This window comes from Anguilla rostrata, chromosome 4, assembly GCF_018555375.3.
Source record: "Anguilla rostrata isolate EN2019 chromosome 4, ASM1855537v3, whole genome shotgun sequence".
Classification (NCBI taxonomy): Eukaryota; Metazoa; Chordata; class Actinopteri; order Anguilliformes; family Anguillidae; genus Anguilla; species Anguilla rostrata.
This window is the reverse complement of record NC_057936.1, coordinates 16,996,530-17,019,947: the sequence shown is the minus strand read 5'-3', so window position 1 is coordinate 17,019,947 and position 23,418 is coordinate 16,996,530. Positions and strand designations below refer to the sequence as shown.

Sequence of the window (23,418 nt, the reverse complement as noted above, 5' to 3'; positions counted from 1 at the left end):
ATTAGTGGTTAAATTAGTATAGCGACAGTTCTACCTCTGAATTGAAAAAAGTGTATATTGTATGTAAGGATTCAATAGTTAACTATTAAATAATACTAGAAACTGAGGGAAATAAAGTATCACAGCACTGCTTTCCTCTACCCACCCCAATCACTAATCAGCTGACATGCAATTTTAAAAATTATCTCTGCCCTTTTACCTGTTGTTGTTTCTTGCAGCCGTTCACATTTTTATCATTTACCTAGATGTTTTCCTGTTGTTTCACCACCTATGTATGACATGTCACACCAGCAGGTACTTAGCTGATAGTCTATGCGCATGTGAGCACCATTTGAAATTTGACAAAAGATCCTACAACATTCTAAAAGAAAGATTTGTTTTCAAACTTACAAGAAGAACCTTAATTCTCATCAGTCATGAGGTTTTATTGTACTTCCACTTTGCATTACAGGGTGGCAACATATCAAAAACTATTGACTGTTACATAAGGGAAATGTTCACACTTCACACCTTTTTGAACACATCTTTTGGAACTACCAATGCTACAGATAAAGCTTTGAAACTTGCCTTTGGCTAAACAAAGTTCTTTTTGGAACTGGACTGCAGTTAAAATTACTATGATTATTGTTACCATTATAATAACACTTTCAAATGATTTATATAATTGTATTCCCATTTTCTTTGTCATGAATACTAAGATTTAACGTACTGAAAATTTAGATTTAAAATTCAAGTACAAATTTTGATAGTTTCTGAAATGGGACAAATTCTATGGTGAGCAGGGGAAACGCACAGCCAAAGATTCAAGAGCAGGTGGGTACCCTCACATCAGAGAAAACCCCATTTTACACAGCCTGACCAGTAAAAGGTTTTTTTTCTTACTTTTTGATGAGAACTGTGATCTTATGAGGTTGATCCTCAAAAGTGTTTTATATTTTTAATAGGGTCCTGTGTTTTTTCAAATTTACTCATTGATATGTTTTCTCTCCAGGTTTTCAAACAGTCCTCAATAGTACTTTCCATAGCATATTTGAGGAAGGTCGAAACATTCTGAAAACCTGCTAATTTGTTACAAGGGTATGACTGTATTGGGTTTCAAATTAAAGATGCCCAGGCCACATCACACACACAAGATCACAAACATCCATGCTGAACTGATTGTATAGGCAATCATACTCAGACAGATCAGCCCTGTTCTTTATCTTTCATACTTGCAATCAGCATTCAGCAGTGTAACACAAACCTACAGCGCAAACACCAAAAGGAGGAGAGCCAAGTGCCATTGACAGTAGTGTTGCCCAAGCTGGGTTTTGCTTCAGTCGCTAGGGTTTGCCACTCCTTGTAACGCAACAGCGACTCCTCTGGTTGGTCGAAAGCTGTGCACGCAGCGGAGTCCTCCAGTACGGTGACTGCACAGCTCACCTGGTGGGCAGCAGGATGAAGAGGCAACCTGTGGCCCGAAGCACAACCGCTAAGGTGAACTGATGGAGGGTGCTAGACCTATGATGCGGGTTTACTTAATATAAATAGCCATATAAACAGCAAACAAACTCGTCTGAAGCATCCCATTAATTTCTGTTCAAAATGTCAACAGAAACACAGCTCAACATATACGATATATTAGCAATAAGTCTTGTCATCACAAAATGTCATATCAGATCCATTTACGCTTTTCTCAAACGCCAAATAATCTTTTGGCATCTGACATTTGTGTGGTTTATTTATCTTAATGCTCACATAACCATTGGTAACATTGCGAGATTCAAAGAAAGCGCTTAATTTGAATGAAATGTCAAAAACGAGATGGCACGCTCTAGCTAGCTTGCTCAGCATGTGTAAATTCCAACAGAGATCACTTCAAGGGTTTTGTAATATTACTAGACTGTGTGGAAAAATTTGTTTTGATCAGAATGCCAAAACATTTGCAGCTTACCAATTTCATCCCGATATTTCATCTCGTTTCTGTTAAAAGTAATAAAATTAGGAACGACATACATCTGTACTATTATTGCGAGTTGGCACATTATGGAAAAGTTTTTTTTTTTATCAGAATGCAAATTCACATAAAACGCAGATACTGAAATGTCCTGTGTTCCAAAGATAGAGCACTCCATGGGCTAGTGCGAGCAACTGTGCAAATGGAGACTGCACTGTGGCTGAATAGCACACTGCGTATTACAAAAGCATTCATGAACAATTAACTCAGCCAATTCATCCAGTTCACAATGCAGGGATATGATGAATTCAGCAGAACAGAGGCCAAACAGACATTAAATGAATTCATCAATCCTGTATGATCCATCTGTACGGTTCATGGGGAAACTAATCAATCAAGGGAAAAAAATAGCTTTCTACACCCAAGGCAAAAATAAGTGCTTTCAAACAAACCAAAACAGTTAAGAAATTTCAGAGACCCTAGAACATTTGCATTTTTCATGATTTAAACTGTAATTAATCCTTAAACTGGCTCCCATAAAAAACAAAACAAATTATGCTTGTTTGAGACGACTGTTAAAGGGATAATATCGTCATTTGGAGCAATAATCCATAATGACAATACACCACAAACGGAAACTAGAAATAAATTTAAAGCAAACTTGTTTACATAGAAGTTCAGACAATTTAACATTGTCATGTTCAACCTTAAGGGTAGAGCAACCGACATATTAAATTTAGTCATTTTATAATTTTTAAACTACTTAAAATGTATTAAATATCAAAATTATTTTAATATTGGAAACAATTTGCAACCAATGCTATAGCAAATGGAAGAATAACCTAGTTAAACTCGTCATGGTTCCATAAAAACTAATACAAGTGCTGTATACCTTTCAAGAGTAAGAAACTGATACATACTGGCAGTTACTGTGAATAACAAGCAAACCAGGTTCAGAAAAATGTTTAAACCCTGCAAAATCTAAATGACCAAAATCTAAACTGCCTATCTGCTTTGAACTACCACCAGCTCTGTAATAAGGTTCATATTGCCTGAAATGTGCATGAAGGTAAAAAAAATAAGTTCCATAACTTTTCACAAATATCATACTGAGCATAAATGACCTTGCACAGCTTTGCCACCTGCAAGTACAGGAATTATGGCTCTTCATATCTTCGTCAGTGAAAAACCTGGAGGAAAAGAATTTGACTTGTGGACAGATATTTTGGGGGCCCAGGATACATTTGTTTTACTGACTTAGCTTCCCTCTCAGTTTCTTCACAAACTCACTCCAGGGTCAGCAGAGAAAACCAATCAGATTAAGGGTAAAGCTGTTCATATGACCAAACCAAAAAAAAAAATCAAGAAGCAAATTAAAACTTTTACCAGGTTAATTTCTCGTTAGATCAGAAAGGACACATTTAATGTTAACCAAGGAACTGCCAAGGTTAAATAAACTAAAAGGAAGGCAGGGGGTTGGGCAAGAAAGGGGTAGTGTGGGGAGCAAATAAACAAAAAAACAGTTCATTGGTCTATCATGTTACTCAGACTACAGCTCCGTACTACATTCCCATACGTGAAGTCTGGAAAAGATTCATTTTTCAAAGCCGTGCTTTTCTGGAGCCAACGACACCCTTTGAAGCCACAAGCCAGATTTTTCTCAGAGGACAATGCACAGGAATCTAGTTCCCTTTTCCACAGTAAGGCCACTTTAAATAGATATCTCATGTCAAACTGATTATAACCGCTTCCTTTGTCAACATGTCTTTGCCGAGTCCCTTTCTGAGGGCAAAATGTAGTCTTGAAGTTTGAGCACAGAGCAGCTCAGCGTGTCGAGTGCTGCCGTTCGTCTGACTCCGGGTGCCACTGAAGCCTGGTCAACACAGTATCCACCGAAGTGTAACTGAGGTAGTCCCCCTCCTGGCCCAGATCAGAACTCCAAACCGCAGACAAATCCAAATGCAGCACGGCTGCCGTATATCAAATGCAAAAATATAAGCCGTCTTAACTTTGCGCCCCAAACTTGCTCTCCGTGCTCAGTTTCTCCCCCAGAGCTACTGCAGCAAACCAGAGACCGGGTGTGCCACCTGTGCTCTGAGTATGATCCACAATAGACGTTTTTCTTGTATTATTCACATGGGTACAGACTGGATGGGTTTTGATTTTGTTCATCTAGCGGTCCTTTTGAAGAGGTTTCATGTGGGTGTGTGTGTCTGTGTCTGTGTGGGTGTGTGTGTGACGGAGGGAGGAGACGGGGGTGGGTGAGGGTGGGGTGGGGTGGGTGGGTGTGCAGTCTGGTGGTGGTGGCGGCTCCAGCTTCGTCAGGGCTGTACAGCCCGCAGCTGTTAAATGTTTCCTCCGCGGGGCCAGGAAAGACCATGCTGGGGATGCTGGGTACGGGCTGAGCCGGAGGCCTTATTTGTCTCCCAGGATGGCATACTGGTTGTCCAGCTGCAACTGCTGCGCAGAGGCCCCGCCACCTTCCTCCCTCATTCGGTTCCTGGTCTTCACCACCTCAAAGGTCTTCTCCATTTCTCTGTCCCTGCAGCACAAGAACACAAGCATTAGGGTGCTGCGTTCGTACTCCGTTAACTTGCACTGCTGGGCTCAGGCAAGTCTATGGAATGTGGGTTCTTTATTAAAAAACAAGCGTGAATCCGCAATAGCTGTGACCGCACACGTGCATGCATCCATGTGTGCATGCATCCACGCACACACCCTCACACAAACACATGACCTCTTCTTTGGCTCATGACCAATCTTTCCACAAAATTTTGTGCAAATCTGTGAATTCATTCAGGAGTTATGCGCCTTTTTGTGATAGGCTACGCCCATCGCCACGCGGCCTGAAAGTTACTCAGCTCTACCTTCGGTCATGACCAACCTTTCCTTTGCAATGCAAGACTCCAATGTAAGACATTCTTTGCAATGCAAGACTTCAGTAAATTTCAAAATGAAACAAAATTGTTTCTATAAATCCAATACGGCTGCAAATCTGAAACTCCCTTAAGAAGAACCACCATTTCAACATTGCTTCAACAAAGCCATTCTATCCCGTAGCCCCCTCTTATCTAGGCAAAGACCTACCTGCGTGTTTCTACATGCTTGGCAGTGGCCAGGAGTGAGGGGAACTGCGTGTCGCTGTTGATCTCGGGGGGCCCCTGAGAAGGGCCTCTCTTAGTGGTAGACAGCCGTGCTCCTGGAGGCCTGTAAACGCCTGTTGGTTTTGCCTCTGGCACCTCCTCTTCCTCTGTATGGAGCAGAGACACATTTGGCCATCTTTGCATACAAATCAGACCAGTTCTCTGCTATACATTCTGCTAAGGTACCGAGCTATACTTTGATTGCGGATGAGGATACAAATATATTCAAGCGTGGCTGTTCAGATAACCACACGTAAGTCAGGGTCAGCTTATGTCTGAAAACTGTACTAGATGTGAGCATGTACAGTCTAAGCTCCATCTGGCAAACTCTGCAAACTACCGTGTCCTCACCTTGAATCTTCACATGAACTGCACAGAATCAACACACCAAATACTGCATCAAGATGTACAGGAGAGATGATCTCTTAATTGACGGCTGATTTAAAGTTTTTGGCCATGATGCTGCAGCCTGTAGTGTTGGCTCACAGACAAACAGATAGCTGTCAAAATTTCTAATTAAAATAGCTACGAAAAATAAAATAGCCTACTTTTTGTACCCACTTTGAAGTGACAATTTGTACATACAATTATTATTTTTTTTAACATTTAAATTATGTTTGAATTGTGAAATCCTTTTACAGTCTTAATGTTTTTTTTTGGAAATTATTTCAAATAATTTATTTGGGGATAATTGTGTCACTTTTTCTGAAAATATGTATTACTCAATATCTTTTTCTGTGCGACAGTAATAGTAAAAATTTGGCATATTATTTTTGTCTTTCCTAAGCATACAACATACCTAATTACCCACGTTATTTTATACAACAATTGCTCACCTTTATCAAGGGTGTGAATGATATTGCAGGTGTTAGCATGTGAGTGAGTGTATCAAAGGAAAAGAGACAGGCACATCACCACAGCTGGAAAGGCCTGTTAACTCACCCACAGGTGCAGGTGCAACTGGTGCGGAGCCAGACTTGTTCCATGGACCTGAAACTTTATCTCCGCTCACGAGAATGATCTCCCCATCCTCCCCAAACTCCTCCTTCTCGTACTCCTCTTCCTCCTTCTCATCACTAAGGGAAATAATTGTGTGACAAAGTGTTTGTTTAGCTCAAGCGTGTGACCACATTATAAAAATACTAATATATACTGAAGGCACCGAAAACAAAGACGGTGCAGGGAAGGGATCTTGCTGCAAGTTCTTGATTGGGGTAACTGTAGTGCACAAACAGTTTGCCCGTGTTTCTTGCTAGCCAGCTGGTTTTATTGTTTTTTTCTAGCTGTGTCCACCCTATATTACCAGCTAACTGGCAAACATTTCATTTGTCCCCCAAAATAAATTCACCTTAATTTCTGTAGCCCAAACCAACTCAATCATTTCTAATCCAATATTGCCACCTTGTGGTAAGGTAAGGCATTTCATAAGAACTGCTGAAGCTTGATAATTAATCCAATTAATACCTATTCTAACACTCCAGCATTTTTCAATGACTGTATAATGCTGTGAAAAGCCAGATACCCCCCAATCTGGCTGCAATTTATTTAATTAAATTCATGAATCAAACATCCAACTAAACAGGAAATAAACTTGCAGCAGGACAACTTCCTGAGTGAAAGGATTGTGCTGGCACAAAGATAACCAGCTCACAGAGATTCCTACCTTAACTGAAAGGCCTGCAGCCGTAGGCCACTGTAGTCCACTTCCTTCTGCTCAAATTCCTTCCACTCCTCATCCTCCTAAAAGACAACAGGGCGTAAAAGAAACCATCTAAAAATCAGCAAACCTAAATAATTTCTTTCATAGGTTATTTAATAGACTAATTAATAGAATTTTAATGAACTGCACTACAATAATTTCAAAACAGTCCAAAAGGTATAAGCCCTTAACAGAATAAATATATAATCTGAGTTTATTAACTAGTTACAGAATACACAAGAAGTATTCTGAAATAGGTTGGTTAGATTTGACAGTAGCAGACGTGAGCAGAAAACACACAAGCCTGCCGTTTCCCTAGGGTATATTATCTGACCCGCAGGCTCTTGAAGGTCGTTGCCCACTCTGGTATCAAAAACCTGCAGTATTCACTGCGGGATACAAACCCAATCATACTGTTGCAAAGCATTTGAAACTACTACTGCATTGCTCCCAACTAGAGGTGTAAATTTAGTGCAATTGTTTTAATTGATAGTCGGCACCCATTAATTGATTAATAGCGATTAACTGATGAGCCTAAAATCTATAATATGGCCTATAAAAAAATAACTCAAAATAGGCCTACCAATTAATTAGTTGCATATATCAAAAAAGATCCGTAGAACAGGATTTTAAATTGTGCATTAAAGCCATAACAGCAAAAAAAACAATATTTCATGAACATGAAATCACGGACAGAGAAATATGCACAGGAGAGAAGAACCACTGACATTTATTACAGGCTGGCTGTACTGCCACTGGGATGGACATAAAAGGTATTACTTACTAATGCTGCTTATTAATGCTCAACTTAGTAATAAATGACTTTGTAGCCACTAACTCAGTCATATAATACTAAGAACACATTAATCTCTTCAATAGTGCAATTAGTATTCTACAGTGCAAATGGCAGGCTGTCAGTTTAGCAAAATAGTAGCAAGTTCACAACTTTGTAAAGTAGGCATCTTGTAATGGTATAATTAAATTTAACCGTTTTAATCAAAATTAATCTATCAACATTCTTATTAATGATTAACAGTTAATCAATTAACTGGCAACATCCCTACTCTCAACCAGATTAATCTGTTCAGACCCACCGACAGAAATCAGAGAGGTGCTGCATGGTAACACAAGATGTAAAAAAGCACCATCCCAACGCTAGGTGCTGAAACCATTGCTACGGGCAGCCAGGACACACTGTTCCTTTGGCAAGACCAACCACTTGTCTAAAACAGGCAAGGCCCCCTTAATCATACAACAGAAAATCACAGACTGTTTTGACATCCAGAGTATAACAGAATACTGCCATCTACGAAGTGAAAACATGGAGGTCATTTGAGCACAATTAGCTATCGAGTTGGATTAGTTTAACTTTCAATTCCATTCAACCGACAACAAAACTGCACAGTGCAGATTACCAAATAGTCTATCTGTCCATTAATTCAGAAAACAACAAACATTTGTTTGGTCACATGTACATCCCTTCTGTGACCTGCATTCAATAGGAGGAAAATTATGAAATGGCAGGAATAGTGAGGGCATCTTTAACCCACAAGCGACCAATATATTTTCAACACACAAATGACCAACAGCACGCCAAAATGTATTTTAAATAATATACTTTTTTATAGCATTTAATTCATATTTTGAACTCTCTAAAATCAAAAAATGTTTTATTTGTCATTTTGGTGAAGGAAAAAGGAAACCTCATTCAAATTAAACAAATGTGAAAAGATAACACCGGTAATTTTCTTTTTTCTCTGTATTCTCAACATATCCTATAAAAATACCAAAACAGAAAATGTTTGTCGAACTCTCAGTACTTTTTGACATTTGCTTAATATGTCATCTAGTGCTCAACCAGGAACGCCATTCGTTTCAGTTGTACACTGAAGTCATTACAGCTCATTAAGACCAAATGTCTTTCATTTTCAGAAAGTTCAACTGATTTTCACGAAAACCACGGCCATTGTAGTTTTTACCAAATTTACTTTAGAACGGAGCAAATTGCTCATTTTGATGGGGACCGTTTTAAGTATGCAGACAAATGCAACAGTGTAACTTGTTTGAATACTTTCTTGAACAACAAAGTTCTATAACTTCTGGTATACAGTCGTAAAGTGAGACATACAATAATTGTTCGTAGGAGAAATTCATTGAGTTGGACAGAAACATTATCAGTTTTGGTCTTTACATAGGATATTTTGAGGATACTGACAAATGGGAAATTACTGATGTAATCCTTTAAAATACCATCACATTAATATGCCAATTACTGCAACTATTGAATTCTCATTTATTTAAAACCACTAATAATTCACCTATATACGAGACCACCTGAACATGAATTGAATCAGAGTTGAAACTTGTAAAAACATAATCCATTTAATGTAATCTCATTATAAAAACAGTTTTTTTCTCAAAATGAATGTCCATATGTATAACTTCAACATTTAAAATGTGTTCTAAAATGCATGCATCACACACAGTATACTCAAATAGAAGATTGTTTATTTTGAGCATGTTTTTACCTGGCAAAGAAGAATTTTCCAAGAAAATCAGAAGGAAATGTGAAGAGGTCTTTTCTCACAAATTAACTGTCTGCCTGTTCAAAAATCTGTGGAAAGAATTCCCCCTCCCCTCTGTGGGTGTGTATCCGTTTATTTCCAGTCCCCACAGAAACATAAATCCTACTAATGATTCCTTGTTATCAAGACACATAGGCCAAATTTGTTCATTTCTAATAGGGTCCAATATGGCCCCAAGGGATGTCATCACCAAAAGTCCAAATTAAGACACAAAAACAATGATATATATTTATTGAAGACAGTAACTGACAAAGTCAAGAAATTTCAGAAGGGTCAAATAAATATCCCAGGAGGGAGGAATAAAATTAAAGCCCAGACAGATTTGACCCCAGCTTTTTCACTTGGGGGTTAAACTCATCTCCTCCCGACAATTTAAACAACTTTTCAACGACAGACCATTCATAGTTCCATGGACCATACGTTCACCTGTGATGACCTGTGGTGGGGGGTTTGAAACATCACAGTTTCACACATCTACATGTTTACACAAATGGAGATTTAAGGTCCATCTGGATCCCAGACGCCACCAAGCTCACACCAATCAAGTCCTGACACGAAATCCCCAACCACTTGCAACAAACACACCAGTCCCCTCAGTGACACATTAACTTGGCCTTAGCATTTACATTAATATAAATGCCATTATCAGAATTATAATAACCACAGCATGTCAGTGTTCAGTTAGGCTACATCCACCGCCGACAGACTGGTGAAACAGTCAACACATTTATTAGTATCGCTAAAAGCACTTGAGCAGAACTATTTCATTGACATAGCGCCTTCATGACACGACAGGTGCTTGGAATATTTAGTGCAATGCCCTGTCTTCGCATAAGCTCTGTCGCAATATGGTAAGGCTTACTAGCTATGTGTTGCATGCAACCAGGTTTTCATACGTTCCCAACGTACTGTTCCAGACATGGTAGATTGCACTGCGTAGCCAGACAACAATCGCTTTCCAGATTCAACGTTGACTAGTCGGCCAGTTAATTACCTTTACTTCAATATTTTGAAAAACAAGGAAGTCAACTTTAGTTAACGTTACCTAGCCTAAAGAAAAACAGTCAAGTATATCCATCTGTAACTGTAAATCGACGTGTCACGAATCGAGCTAGCATGCGTTAGCTAGCATGTGTGTCCAATTTGCTACCTAGTCACCCTAGCAGTACAACTAGCCTACCAATAGTTCTGGAAGGGCTGTTTAAAGGAATAAACAAACCAACAACATGAGTCATGGTTGGGATTGCAGATATGCCATCCACCAAGTAACTGCTTGATACAGTTTAACATTTCTGAATCTACAGGTAACCGTTAGCTAGTAATTAGCCTCACAAACGTTAGTTACATCTGACTACAACCACTCAATCCTCATTTTTTCAAACACCAGACTAAGCAAACCGGCTAGACTACTTGTTGCTAACCAGAACACACTACCGTTTCTAACCTTGGACTGCAGCTGTTTTAGTGGCAAAAATAAGGCCGCGATGTGTACCCCAAAGACACCAGTTAAAACAATAAATTGTGGCTTGCCAAATCCGAGGGAGTCAGAATGTGCTCTTGACCATACAAACTAACTTATCCAACTATCGATAACGTTCGCAAGCTAACGTTTAATCAGTTGAGAAGTAACGTTACCAAGTTACTAAGATGGGAGGCCAGTACGAACGCCGAGACTTTTCTAGAAATTATTCTATTAAACTACAGTTAGCTATCTGGCCACAATAGTGTAAAGAACAAATACACGTTGATATATTACGTAGCCCAAACTGTGTGTGGTATCTTTTCTCTTACCAGGCGTCACGAAGAGTCAATATAGCTTTGGACTAACGGCTAGGTAGAGACAGCTAGTTACCACATGTTAGCTACAGAGCTAGCTAGCAAGCTAACAGACTACAGTCAAATTGCACATCGTTACCTTCTCCACTTGTGTGTCTTGGTTTTCATTTTTTGTTGATTTCTCCTTTTCCTTTTTGTTCTTTTTCAAGACACTAGACGGGGGTGGTGCCGTCTGTTCCTTCCCTTTACCCTTCTCCTTTTTCTTTTTTTTATCCCGCTTTGCGAAGAAATCGTCCAGAGTCTTCTCCGCTCCAGTCGTTGCGATATCCGCCATTTTTCTTTTTTTAATTAACAAAAGCAACTATTGCTAAATGTAACTTCTGAATTCAAAACTGTTCAATAACGTGGCGTCATTAAACAGATACGCTGACTATTTTCTCCGAGGTCTTGAATATTCTGTATTCACGTGTTCAATTAGTAATACCGTTGGCTAGCTTTCCAGCCAGCAACATTAACAGTCGCCAACTGTGCCTGACTCCGACTGACTGACATGCTCAATAACACCACCGGATGTGCAACCTATCCCTTTTCCTACCGACAGCGGGTCACCAGTCGACAAGCTCTGTAGCCAATCGCCAAAAGACGAGACGAAACGTAATCCAATAATTGTTCAGTATTGCACTGAACCGTGCTGTTCCCAAAATTGTTCTGGGGGGCTACACGGCCTCCTAGTGCTACATATAGCTTACTAATAACTTGGTAGAATTTTTTTTGAAACTCCGTATGAAACTTATGAGATAGAAGTAACTGGCGATCTGAACCTTGACAGGCTATCCTCTGCACTTTAGTCTGCGAAATTGTACTGAATTGAATCTCACTTAGCTGACCACCGTGCCGACGAGGCCTTTCTTAAAGAATCCCGAAAAATATACCCGATTGGATTTAATTTTGACCAATAGATCTCTTAAACATACACCCAGTGGTGTTTTTGCAATGATGTAAGTGATCACTCCCCCATTGCTTGTAGCTTGTATCAGGGATACAAAGAAGCCGAATATTCAATTTCTTCACGTCAAACGAGATTTTAAGCATCTTATTGATTTTATTTTACTGCCTTTTCTTGCACTATTTACTTACTTCTTAGTGATCTATTGTGCATGGCATGGTAAACATAGACAATAAACCAGAGCAAGCCCCGGGGTTCTCATGATGTATGTGCAAGCCAGGGTCGTCATGCAGCAGGAGGCTGAAAGCTACCAAAAATTAAATTATCAAGTGAAAATGACCACATTTTGGTCTATGTGCATCCACCAAGAAGCAGTTCCCCACATCGTCAAGATGCAGGAAGAGAGCATAAAGTCATGTTTTTGTGCAGTAGAAAACAGAAAAAGACTAGTGTGATTCAAGTGATCAAAATAAAATGGGGAAGATACAATATTTGAAATTGCATTAAAACTTAGATTTAGCTGAGGACAGATTTTTGTTATTGATTTTGATGTCACTATTTGCCACCCCAAATTTTGTATTTCTCAGAAGCAATTCGCAGAACATCCAGCTGCTTTTCCAAGCCGTCAAAGTCATTGTAACCATTGAGATATTCAGTGCATTCAGTGATAATTGGCATCATGAATGAGCAGAGAGGAGTGAGTGAGAGCTGTCAGCCTCAGCTGGTACCAGTTCCACTCTGCTCCATAGACATGTACGCTCTGTTCCCATGAGAGAGACAGAAGCACACCATGGAAGGGGGAGGGCTAGAGCCAGCCAGCATGTTGTTTACATTACCAGCATGCACTAAGTGTGGTCTGTTCACTTATTAGGCAGCACAGGCATGTGGGGATATTTATGCTTTATGCCTTCCATGCAACATACACAGTGAAATGTTGAGCGTTAAATCAACTCTTACAGAGTACATAAGGTCCCTATTTGACCGATATGTCTTCTGTTAGAGCTGAATTAACGCTGGACATTTTACTGTGTATATACGCCTCTGACCACATGTCTATCGGTTTGTGTCCGCTGCTTGTTTCAGCATATTCAATCCAAAGGACTTCCCAGGAAAGCTCCACTGATTGGGACTCCCAACCGATGGCTCTACAAACTCCCTCCCCGATTACCCTACCCCCACACCACAGATGAGTCCACAATACTGCTTGCAAATAAAACAGCTGACAACTGTACAGTACCTGTTTGTGGAAACTGTATTGTCATCACATCTCATGGGCTTGGTGGATGCTTCTACCCTGTGCTATTTCTGTGTGGCTCATTTCCTCTGTGTTTCTGGTTGATAAAGCCCGAAAACAGACTGTACCATGGTGGGGCAACAAACTGACACACTATAAAGAAGGACACTGCACCTTACTTTCTTTGTTTTCTTTGTAATTTGTTACTTTCAGTTTGCACTTAATAGCTAAAATTGAGTGAAACTGTTCACTCACCCTATGGGCACCATTGGCCTTCACCAGCTGACAAAGCTGTGAACACTATTACAGTAATCTATATAAATATACAAATATGGGTGGGATTGTGTTAAGCAATTATTGTGCTATGTCCCTGTTTCAGTTCTGAGTCACTAAGAGGTAATTGTATCTCTGAGACCCTCTGCATAGAATTCATTGGGTTAAATGTTAAGTTTGTTGCGAGTGCTGAAGAATTCTCTTGCTTGCTCAGTTGATTGCATATAGATACCTGTGTTTTGACCTCAAACACAATTTTTCTATCAAAAAAATACAAAAAAATAGTATTATTCCTTCTTTCTAGTGGAACCCAGTTGATATGCGTCCATCAAAATGGTCAGCTTAGTGAAAAAGACACACCATACAAAGCTTTTTTCTTTTTATTGCTCAGCATTAAAAAGTACAGTGTATATACTACAATAAAAAAAGGCTTGCTGTCGGATACAAGTTCATCTATCCCTGCCACACGCTCAGCTCGGCAAAACATTTATTCATGAAAACAAACACAATTATCTTACGTGATACTACACCTTCTTGCAACTCAGTACTTCCCACAGAAGCAAATCACACACATGCACTAGGTCTCAAGCACAGAGGCCCACCGTTGACCTGATCCTTAGCAATGAGTGAGAAGCTGAGGGACAAGCAATTAAAAGGACTATTATTTTACCACCCAAAAAATATTACTGAGAGAAAAATGACGCAATATAAGAAAAAAAAGTTGAATTGATAATAAAAGTTTTAATGTATGTTTGGAAACTTCATTCTCTATCTTGAGATTAAGGTAAGGTGTATTACTGATAATATGGACTGGCTGATAACGAGCCCAGACCGCCCTCATTATTGAAATTTGAAAAATACTGTGGTTTCTGTTGGTGACCTCATTGCTAAGCCTCTTGGTCCACTGTAGGTGTTTATGGTAATTGGCAAACAAAATGTACTCTCAGTTTTATTGGTCATTAATATCTATTACCTCTATTACAGCCATCAATCAACATTCAAAAAGCACACAGGACAGTAATTATCATAATTTTCTCTGGTACGGATTTATGAGTGGAAAAAGTGTCAGGGTTGTTTATGGCCTGTTTATTAGGAGATCCCACCATCTTTACCAACCCTGGAACCTGTGTCTATTCCAGACACTGCCTCCTCTCAGGTACCAAACACACACACACACACACAAACGCGCCAGCGCACACAGAACATCAACAAGCGACACACTACAGGACATACAACGGTACAGAACAAACAACAACAGTTTTAAGGGCTTTTTGATAGAGGGACTGAGTCCCTCTGATATTCTTCAGGCTGGTGAAATGTATAGGGCAGGACTCCTCCTGATCATCCCGTGCTGATGTCCCACAGCTTTATGACTCTCAGAGACTCCCTAGCTATCTACTGTCCTGTTCAACAATAAGGTTCTCTCGCTATTGCAGGACTACCATACCTTTACCTTCAGGGCTATGACTGAATTGATTTTCAAGAACAGAAGAGGTGAGCTAAAGCTGTTCAGTCAAGCATAAACACCCAGCTAGGGCATAATTCTGCCGACCATGGCCCTATTGGACTGGGCTTGAGTAGAACTTGGTTATCACACCCATGCCATCTTCTACAATAGCTTTGAGACTCACCCTCTGTCTGTAGGAACTGCCCAACTACAGCTAAACTTTTAAAACTAGCTAACCGTTCTCAGCGTCCACGTGAATATTTAAACACAAGTTTCAAGTTCAACAGGCTTTTAATCTTAGAAATGTTTTGGGTTAGATCATTGAAAATTATACATCTTATATTTCTTTCTAACACAATTTAGGCGGCTACAAATGTTTTCACCACCAAACAATTGTAGTAAACCAAAACCAAACATAGTTTTTTTTTCTTTTCGTTTTTTTAAAAAGACATAAAAACCTTTATCACAATTAAGCAGTCATAGAAAATCTACATCAGAAAAATATGCTGCCACACCCTCATAGTAAATAGCGTTTGTTTTATTAATTAATTTATATGTTTATATATAAAGCGCTGTCTCTGAAAGTTTACCACATATATAAAAATGATTAACAACCATAGCCAAAAAAAAAGGGTAAAGCAGTGGACACTCTTTCTGAGTCGGCCTCATTTATTTCCACAAGAACATGGCTGCCAGAGTCTCTCTAGATATTGGAGGCCTTGTCTCGGTTGATGAAGAGCGTCTCTTGGCAGAAAGGGTTGACCAGCACCATACCACTCTCATTGTAGTCTCCATTAGGGGGCAAACTGGTCTCCTGCTCCTGGAACACAAACATAAATTCAGTAACTGTGAGGTATAAACCAATGATCTTCCCGTCAAACACTATAACACTCTTTCAGCCATGCTGTGGCCTTGTAGTGCTGTGATTTTGTTTATCATTGCAGAGCACAGAAGGAGGACTTGGATTAATAGACTTGCCAAATTCATTTTAGGTTTATGACTGTCAAAGCCATTTCTGCTTACCCATAAATTTAAATAAGTTGAATCATCAAAACAAGATTCAGGTTACTTTCAGAGGAAGGTGAAATTGATATTTGATGCTAATGATGATTCTTTTACTTAATTTCCAAGGTAATTAAACAAATTATGCATTGAAATAATTGCACATTCCTGGGACTTAAAATGTCAGCTTCTGATCTGGACTCAGTCAAGGCCAGCTCACACTCATTGATCATCACTCTTCATGTACAAGGTGTAATTTACATTACTTTTCTCATTATGAACACTCCCGAGTCTCCCCATTGACTCATTGCAGGAATTAGGATATAGCACCTCCCCTTGTTGTAGACCAGGAAAAATCACTAATTAAAAGCTAAGCTAATTAAAAAGACAACTCTAAAGACTAGCAGAGCTTCAGCACAGGACATAATTGACCACTACTATGCAGAATTAAATTAGCATTGATCGATATTGTACAAAAGCAGTGACTTTGTTGAAACACTGTAAGGACACATTGTGTTAGCTACGGACGAGTGACTTCAGCAGAAGCAGAAACACTACAGACAGACATAGCGACGAGAGAACACCTGTGTCACCAAGTACACCCCAGACACGTCCCTCCCTTGACATCACGTGCTCTCTGTACCACCAGTGGAGAAGGATGGACAGAGTGAAACACACAAGACCAGGAAATGGAGACATTATCAATGAATGTGCTGGTAAACGCAGAAGAAGTGCATAACAAAATCACAAAAAAAAGGAAAATGAAACTTGAGCAGTAAGGCTAATGAAAAATGTCAACGAGACCCCAGGAAATTACAATGACAGAGAAAGCCAAATTCAATCAATTCAGAAGATGTAGAAGTAGCATAATATATATTACTTCAGATACCATGGAAGATGTAGGCTACATTTTTTCCCCCCAAAGCCCAGTTACACCATTCGGACCTGGATGCAGCAAGCGAGATGGTTGTACAATTCAGCAACTTATTAGGCTCTGAAATGCAATACTGCATTTTGAACAGCAGAGGCTGCTGCAGGCTACAGGAGGAAGCCCAGTTATAGTGGATATACAGACCCTTAGTCACAACAGGTCCTAATTATGGTGCCTCTAATCAAACACGCAACTTTGTATTCTATCTGGCGTTTTTTTGTTTCATTTTACTTAATGAATTTTAGAATTGCTATTGCAATTAGAATACAATACCTTAGCAGCACATTTCTGTAATCAACTCTCAAAGAGCGGTTTTGAACCCTAGCCCTGGATTGCCACAACAGCTAGCATCAGTGGTCACATTAACTTAGGAAAAAATAGTCAAAATGCCAGGAAAATACACTGCGTTCTATAAATACAGAAATTCTGAAGTCTTTTTTAAAAAATAGTAAAATGGGGCAGCATAATTTCATTATGGCATATAATGGAATAATAGTTATTTTTATTAGAATGCAAGTGAATTAACGTAAAACACAGATGAAATGTCCAGTGTTCTAAAGACGCAGTATTCCATAGGCTAGCATAGAATGCCTACAGAGGCACCTGGAGGACAACTGCTGAAATTCAGTTTGGCAAAATGCCAGGTAGCTTCAAACAAATTGAATGTAAGAATAAAAAACAGCAATCACCTAATAGCCAAATAACAATTACTGGATCTCCTAATTTTCATTTCATAAAAGGTTACGGGGCATCTTGCTGATTTTACAAGGAACAACAGCAAAACCCCAAGTAATGGGTATAAGCTTTCTAAATTTAATCCATATAATTGAATCACGAACAGCTAGAGAGCTTGTTACTATGCTGCAAACAGAACCTAGAATAAAAGCTCTGATGGATCTCACTAGACAGTAGTTGCCACAGCGTTGCCACCAGATGCGAGCCCTACCTCGGCCGTCTCCAGGGACTGGATCTCGCGGGGAAGCTCCACAGCATGCCGGTTAAAGTAATCCATGGTGATGGTATTGTTCCAGTAGCTCAGGTTGTTCTCCTGGCTGGAGGCCTTCTTCTTCCTCTTCATGCAGCACACAGTCAGGAGCACAGCTGTGTGGAACGGGAGGCACAGCAGCCATGAGTGACCAATGACTGAGCTCGAGTTGGTCCACTGATAAGCATTCATGTTGTCCATTCAGAGCTCTGTGTGGTGGAACTGGACACCTGCATTTTAATAGAAACCTTGGTAGCAGAAATCCAGTCTGAGATATTGGATTCAATATTATATATGTGAGTGTTAAGACCATCTTGCTCCACCATTGCCGATGAGTTCAGAAATTATGTGGAGATTGAGGCTGTTGCTTAATAGGTCTGAATGGCTGAACTGTGCAGTACAGATATCTGAGCAGATGTTACTGTAGGATTGCACCTGGTGCTTAATTAGCTAACCTGAAATAACTTCAGATCATCCAAAACTTGTGTAAATCTGGGACAGCGAGAACTATAAAGTATGTCTCCTCGGGTGGATAGTTTGGAATCTGTTCTATTGCTTTCCATAAAGAGGAAGATCATAACAACTCTTTGCAACCCATGCTTGGACACCATTCTTTAGTTGCTCCTTAATAAAAGAATTCCCTCCCATAATTTTGCCAAACTCTGTTGTTATGAATGTAAAATAATACAATAAATATTAATTGAAAGAAATTAAAATCATGCCAAGAAATTAGGATACACTTTCTGGCCTAGATTTTTCCTAATACAATAGTACAACAACAACCACTCAGCTAGATAACTGTACTCACAGCAAGAGGAGACGGGTATGCTGATGGCCAGCACAATCCACACTATGTCCATCTTGCCCAGGCAGATGGTTGCATGAGGGTGCTGGGGGCCCAGAACAGGGTCTGAGTGGTTGCTGGGTCCATGGGGGCCTGGTGTGGTCGCAGGAACCAGCTGGTTGAGGAAGTTGCCGGTGGCAGTGGAGGCAGGCTCAGTGGTCGAGGAGCCATTCCCAACAGAGCTGGACGAAAAACCCGAATGTTCGTCTGTAACATTGCCCTCTGAACTTTGAAGAGTGTGCGAGGCATTGGTAAGCGAGTCTGTGGTGTTGCTACTAAGCAAGTCTGTTGCGTTGCTAAGTAAGTCTGTGGCATTGCCAAGCGAGTCTGTAGTGTACCTAGGTACGTCTGAGCCTGTGGCATTAATTGGGGCGCCTACACTGTCTGTAGTGCTGAGTGCAGTAGGGTCCCTCTCTGTCACAGCAGTGGGGTACATGAGAGCCGAGCCGAGGCTGGGGAAGGCAGAGGGAGAGGAGGAGGCTGGAGGGATGGATGCGGGGGGCGAGTTCAGAGGAGGAGTGGGGCTCTCCTCTTCCCCTAACTGAGGGCTAGTGGGGCCCTCAGGTGGGGAGGAGCGCAACTCCCGCAGGGTGATGGCGTGGGGAGGGGCCAGTTTGGGCGTGGTCTCGGCAGGCTCTTTGAGCATCCGGTCCAAAGAGGCAAACGAGGAAGAGGAAAACAGGGAGGGGAAGGAGGAGGAGGGCTGCAGCTCGGTGGTGATGTAAGGCTCGCTGGAATCCGTTGGCTCTTCCGCGTTCGACTCCTCGATGGGTGTAGTCCACGCGGCGTCTGGGATTTCCGTCTGCACGGTTTCCGGGGCGTCCCCTCGTCCCTCACGGGGGATGGGCAGAGGGGACAGAGAGGGCCCTGTGCTCTCAGATCTCCCAGGGGAAGAGGTGAGTCTGTTCCCTGGCCCATCATAGTTGAAAGAAATGGCAGCGTTGACCGGGGTCGCTGTGTCAGTGCCCATGGAGTGGTTTGAGTGGGCTGGAGTCGCCTCATCGGCGCTCGTGTATGGGGAGCTGGATGCCACAAAGGCCACGGTGGGCTGAATGCTGCCGGTCAGCAGGTGGCTGCCCCTGGTGTCCAAGGTCCCGCTGCTTGACCCCTCCTCCCAAGCAACAAGGTCCAATGGGAAGGCAGGAGATGGGCTCTGCTTGACCATGGAGATGGATTCCTGAGGCGTTCGGCTGGGGTACAGCTCCTGTGCAGAGGACAGCAGTCCCGCTGGCGCTGCCAGGATCACTAGAACACCTGAGAGACAGAGAGAGAGAGAGAGAGAGAGAGAGAGAGAGAGAGAGAGAGAGAGAGATAAATAACAGACAGTTATTTCAGGGAGGCAGATTTCTGGGCAAGGTGGTGCCTCAGTTAAACCTAAATTAAGCTGATTTTCCAGGTACTCAAAGGGCTGTTTAAGGTGTCATTAAAGCTGCCTCAATCGACAAGGTTTGCACCAGTACTAAGCTCCATCTGGTGCCTTTTACCTCATTTAACCTTTATCATAACTGCCCTTCTCCATTAAAGCCATTTCCACACCCTCTGAGCATGTAAGTGTGTGTGTATGTGCAAGGGCATGTATGTTCCCAAGGCTACCAGACTCTCTCCCATGATTCCTCCATTTACCAAGTCATGTGTAGAAAAACAATTAGGTCTCACAACCGAATTAACCGGCTGGGAGCTGATGGCTGTTTATTAGCTCATGGAGATCTTCATTGCCTTGTCTTCTATCTATTAAGCCACATCAATGCTTAATTAACTTAATTTGTCCTGTAGTGCTGGTGTTATTACATGCTTGGTTTAAACAGACAGCTTCACTAACCTTCATATGCATTCAATACTCAACATCATTGTTAGTGGCTTTTGTTTTTGTCTTCTTTCCATGTTGTGGAAGACAGCACAAAAAAAACATTGACCTTGCATGACTGACAGTTGGTAAAGAGGGTTGGTAATTTAAAGATTGTGTCCAATCAATTTCCCTGAGTTACAGTCTCTCAGTGCCGCAATAATCTTCCAGACACTGGCCTAACATCCAAGATAGGCAAATTAATGTCCTGATGAATACGAGCTGCCTCTGAAGCTATTTATAGAAAATATGCATATAGAGAGGCATGTAGATTTTTCTGAAGTGCATAACATACAAGCGAATAATAAAATCAGTTATTTCAAAATTGTTTTTAGTATACAGACATGTAATAACAAAACAGACTCTCTTATGCGAAAGTAACATACACAAAAAATCACTAAAATCCTGATTGGTTCCCTCAGAACTGTGGGGGGTCAAAACAACACATTGGTATCAGATCTGCACATTTCAAATGTGGCATGATTAGACTTGTACAAAATTCAACAATTTGAAAGATGGCATCAGACAGAGGGAATTAAACACATTAACACATTTTCCCCTTCGTCCACTTGCGTACAAGCGCAATTATCCTGCCCTAATACGAACACATGAATTACACATTCCATTATGGCCTCAGAATGTCGATACGTGCGCTCAATTCTGAAAATAAAGCACTGGAAAGACCACAAAATCTAAATGAGCATTACGTAGGCCTGGTCCAGGACTAGACACAAACAAATATGCTTATAACAAGAAACGCATGAAAAGCACTCACACCCCATTGTTGGCAGGGAACGAGGGAGAGAGACTGTTGGAGATTATCTCAGAGATCAAGCAGAAGAGATTGTTTCGAGGAATCAGAGAATATAAAAAAATTTGGTTAGGCAGAATTTAGACAAACTAGGCCTAGTTTATATTGCTCTATTTTGCAGGGCTCTTGTGAGAGTGTAGGACCCACAGCATACGTACACCATTGTAGATAAGCGTGCGGAAGCACGTACTGGTAGAACATTCCGGGTAACCCCACCAGCACTGGCCCAATAAAGGGGGCAGACAGAGTGGGGAGTGTTTTGAGGGAGTGTTAGGGTGAAGCCACACATCCTCCAATGAGATCGCTTGGCATCGCTGTCGCCTCCCACAATCGGTCGCTTGTGGGCGTGATCTAATTGTTAAATAGGGTACAATTCACACGTCAAATCTTTAATCTGATTGGTTATCACACCATGTTCCCCGTCCTTCCGGTCACTCTGCTGCCATCTAGCCTCATGTTACCATGCCTTGTGGACGCGAAGGATCGGCTCTCACTGAAAACGAATGGAGGTGATTACAAATTGGCTACTCGTCGGAGGATGTGTGGCTTCAACCTTAAGGCTGGATACCCCAGGAAGGTTTGTCGCAGCTGAGAGAGACTGGAACTGCCCTCCTGTTGGCCTACGCTGGCTCTGGTCTGAGATGCTCAGAGTAGAATTACATAAGGACAGGTGGTAGGAACAGGTGTCTGTGTCACCCGCAGCACCTGTCCTGTCTGAGAGGGTACGGACCAGGGATTTGACTACGCAGCTAAGCAGGAAAAAAGCCTTGTGTGGTATGCTTCCTTCTCTCCTTCCTGTTCATACACATTTTGCAGTGTCCACATTAGCATCTAAATCGGGACAGTTTGGAGTTGCTGCATTGTGCCCACTCAAAGATAAATCCTGTTCAAAACATAATGCATTCTACAGAATGTGTCCATGGTCTAGTGTATCACAGGTGTATAGATCATTGTAATCTGCTTTCACTTCCCAGACCTGCATCTCACATTTGCTCAGAAAACACACATGCAGAGTTTCAATGCCACCGAATCAGGTGTCACAGTCATTGTTTCACCAAGGTGCTGCTTCTGTTGCCATGGTAACATAGCTTCCATTCCTGGGGGAAGGGAGAGTGGGCTAGAGAGAGAAAGATGGGAGCTTTGGTGATTGGAGTCTAGGATCAGCCCCAAATGTCCATGGGCCACCCAGGCTGGGACCTGACATCAGGGTGTTCAAATGAGGAAAATGTCGTAAGGTGTTTTGTAAAGTGAAATGGTGCTACACTGAAATCCCAGTTGTAGAGCGCTGTAACTATGGCGATTGTGTACTATGGTGTGACAACCATTCATAAGTACGTCACTCTCAGATATGGAGCTCTATTTATGGTACAACCATGAATCGGAAGCAAATGTATCTCAAAGGCCATTGCAAAATATTGCTAATCGTTTGCACTCATCATAGCGTGCAAGGCAAACCATAGAAAAATTTACAAAAAGAGTTTTGTAAATTTTACACTTCCCTCCTCTCCCACAAACTGCAGCCCTTTTCCTCACTACAAAATGTTGTGGAGAAGTTCAAAGGATATAGTGCCTCTCAAATATAAGAAAAGGGTGGGGCTGCCTCCTCCACTAAAGCAGGAGGTAGCTAAAACTTAACTGGGTGGCAGAATTGAGTAAAAAACATCTATTTGTTTATGTCTGAAAACTGAGGTGGAATAATCTCACAGTTATAGTTCCAGGATAAACAGTCAAATTTGCTGTGAGAGGATGATTGGTAAATGTATGCCTTTCCTGTTCTTTCCATCTCCACAATGTTTTAAACTCACCCTCAGATATGCCTTCCGCAAAAGCAGGTCTGACATTCACTCGTTCTCATTTCATGATACGGAGCCCTTGCACAAGCCCTTTTCATGCCAAGTTGTCTTACACTAATAACCCTAAAAAGCATTAGTCTTAATTATTAAAGAAACAGTCTTATACCTTA

At 41.1% G+C, this 23,418-nt stretch overlaps 2 protein-coding genes across 7 annotated transcripts in view; both read right to left on the bottom strand.

The window, feature by feature from the left end:
* Positions 1-404: 404 nt before the first annotated feature.
* On the bottom strand, positions 405-11,714 carry cdv3 (carnitine deficiency-associated gene expressed in ventricle 3). Its single transcript, XM_064330989.1, has 5 exons — positions 11,279-11,714; positions 6,743-6,819; positions 6,022-6,155; positions 5,024-5,186; positions 405-4,478 (listed from the first exon to the last, which is right to left on the bottom strand). The coding sequence occupies exons 1-5, from the start codon at positions 11,471-11,473 to the stop codon at positions 4,352-4,354; spliced, it is 696 nt and encodes a 231-aa protein (XP_064187059.1). The 5' UTR covers positions 11,474-11,714; the 3' UTR covers positions 405-4,351.
* Positions 11,715-13,956: 2,242 nt separating this feature from the next.
* tmem108 (transmembrane protein 108) overlaps positions 13,957-23,418 on the bottom strand; it is a 53,372-nt gene continuing 43,910 nt past the window's right edge. For 5 of the 6 annotated variants that reach the window (XM_064330984.1, XM_064330983.1, XM_064330985.1 and 2 more), the window contains 3 exons: positions 18,766-20,055; positions 17,919-18,073; positions 13,957-15,859 (listed from right to left, as the gene is read on the bottom strand). In XM_064330984.1, coding sequence (XP_064187054.1) covers positions 15,743-15,859; positions 17,919-18,073; positions 18,766-20,055 — 1,562 coding nt within the window. In that variant the 3' untranslated portion in view covers positions 13,957-15,742. Of the gene's footprint in view, positions 15,860-16,625; positions 16,679-17,918; positions 18,074-18,765; positions 20,056-23,418 lie in introns of all 6 variants that reach the window. The other variant, XM_064330987.1, reaches the window with a different exon arrangement.

Bases quoted from the DNA above. Each gene is read 5' to 3' on its own strand.
- cdv3 (XM_064330989.1), bottom strand. From the start codon at position 11,473: ATGGCGGATATCGCAACGACTGGAGCGGAGAAGACTCTGGACGATTTC. The intron at 6,156-6,742 runs GTAGGAATCTCT...TATTTCCCTTAG, and splicing joins CTGCAGGCCTTTCAGTTAAG to TGATGAGAAGGAGGAAGAGG. The intron at 4,479-5,023 runs GTAGGTCTTTGC...CTTGTGCTGCAG, and splicing joins AAGCATGTAGAAACACGCAG to GGACAGAGAAATGGAGAAGA.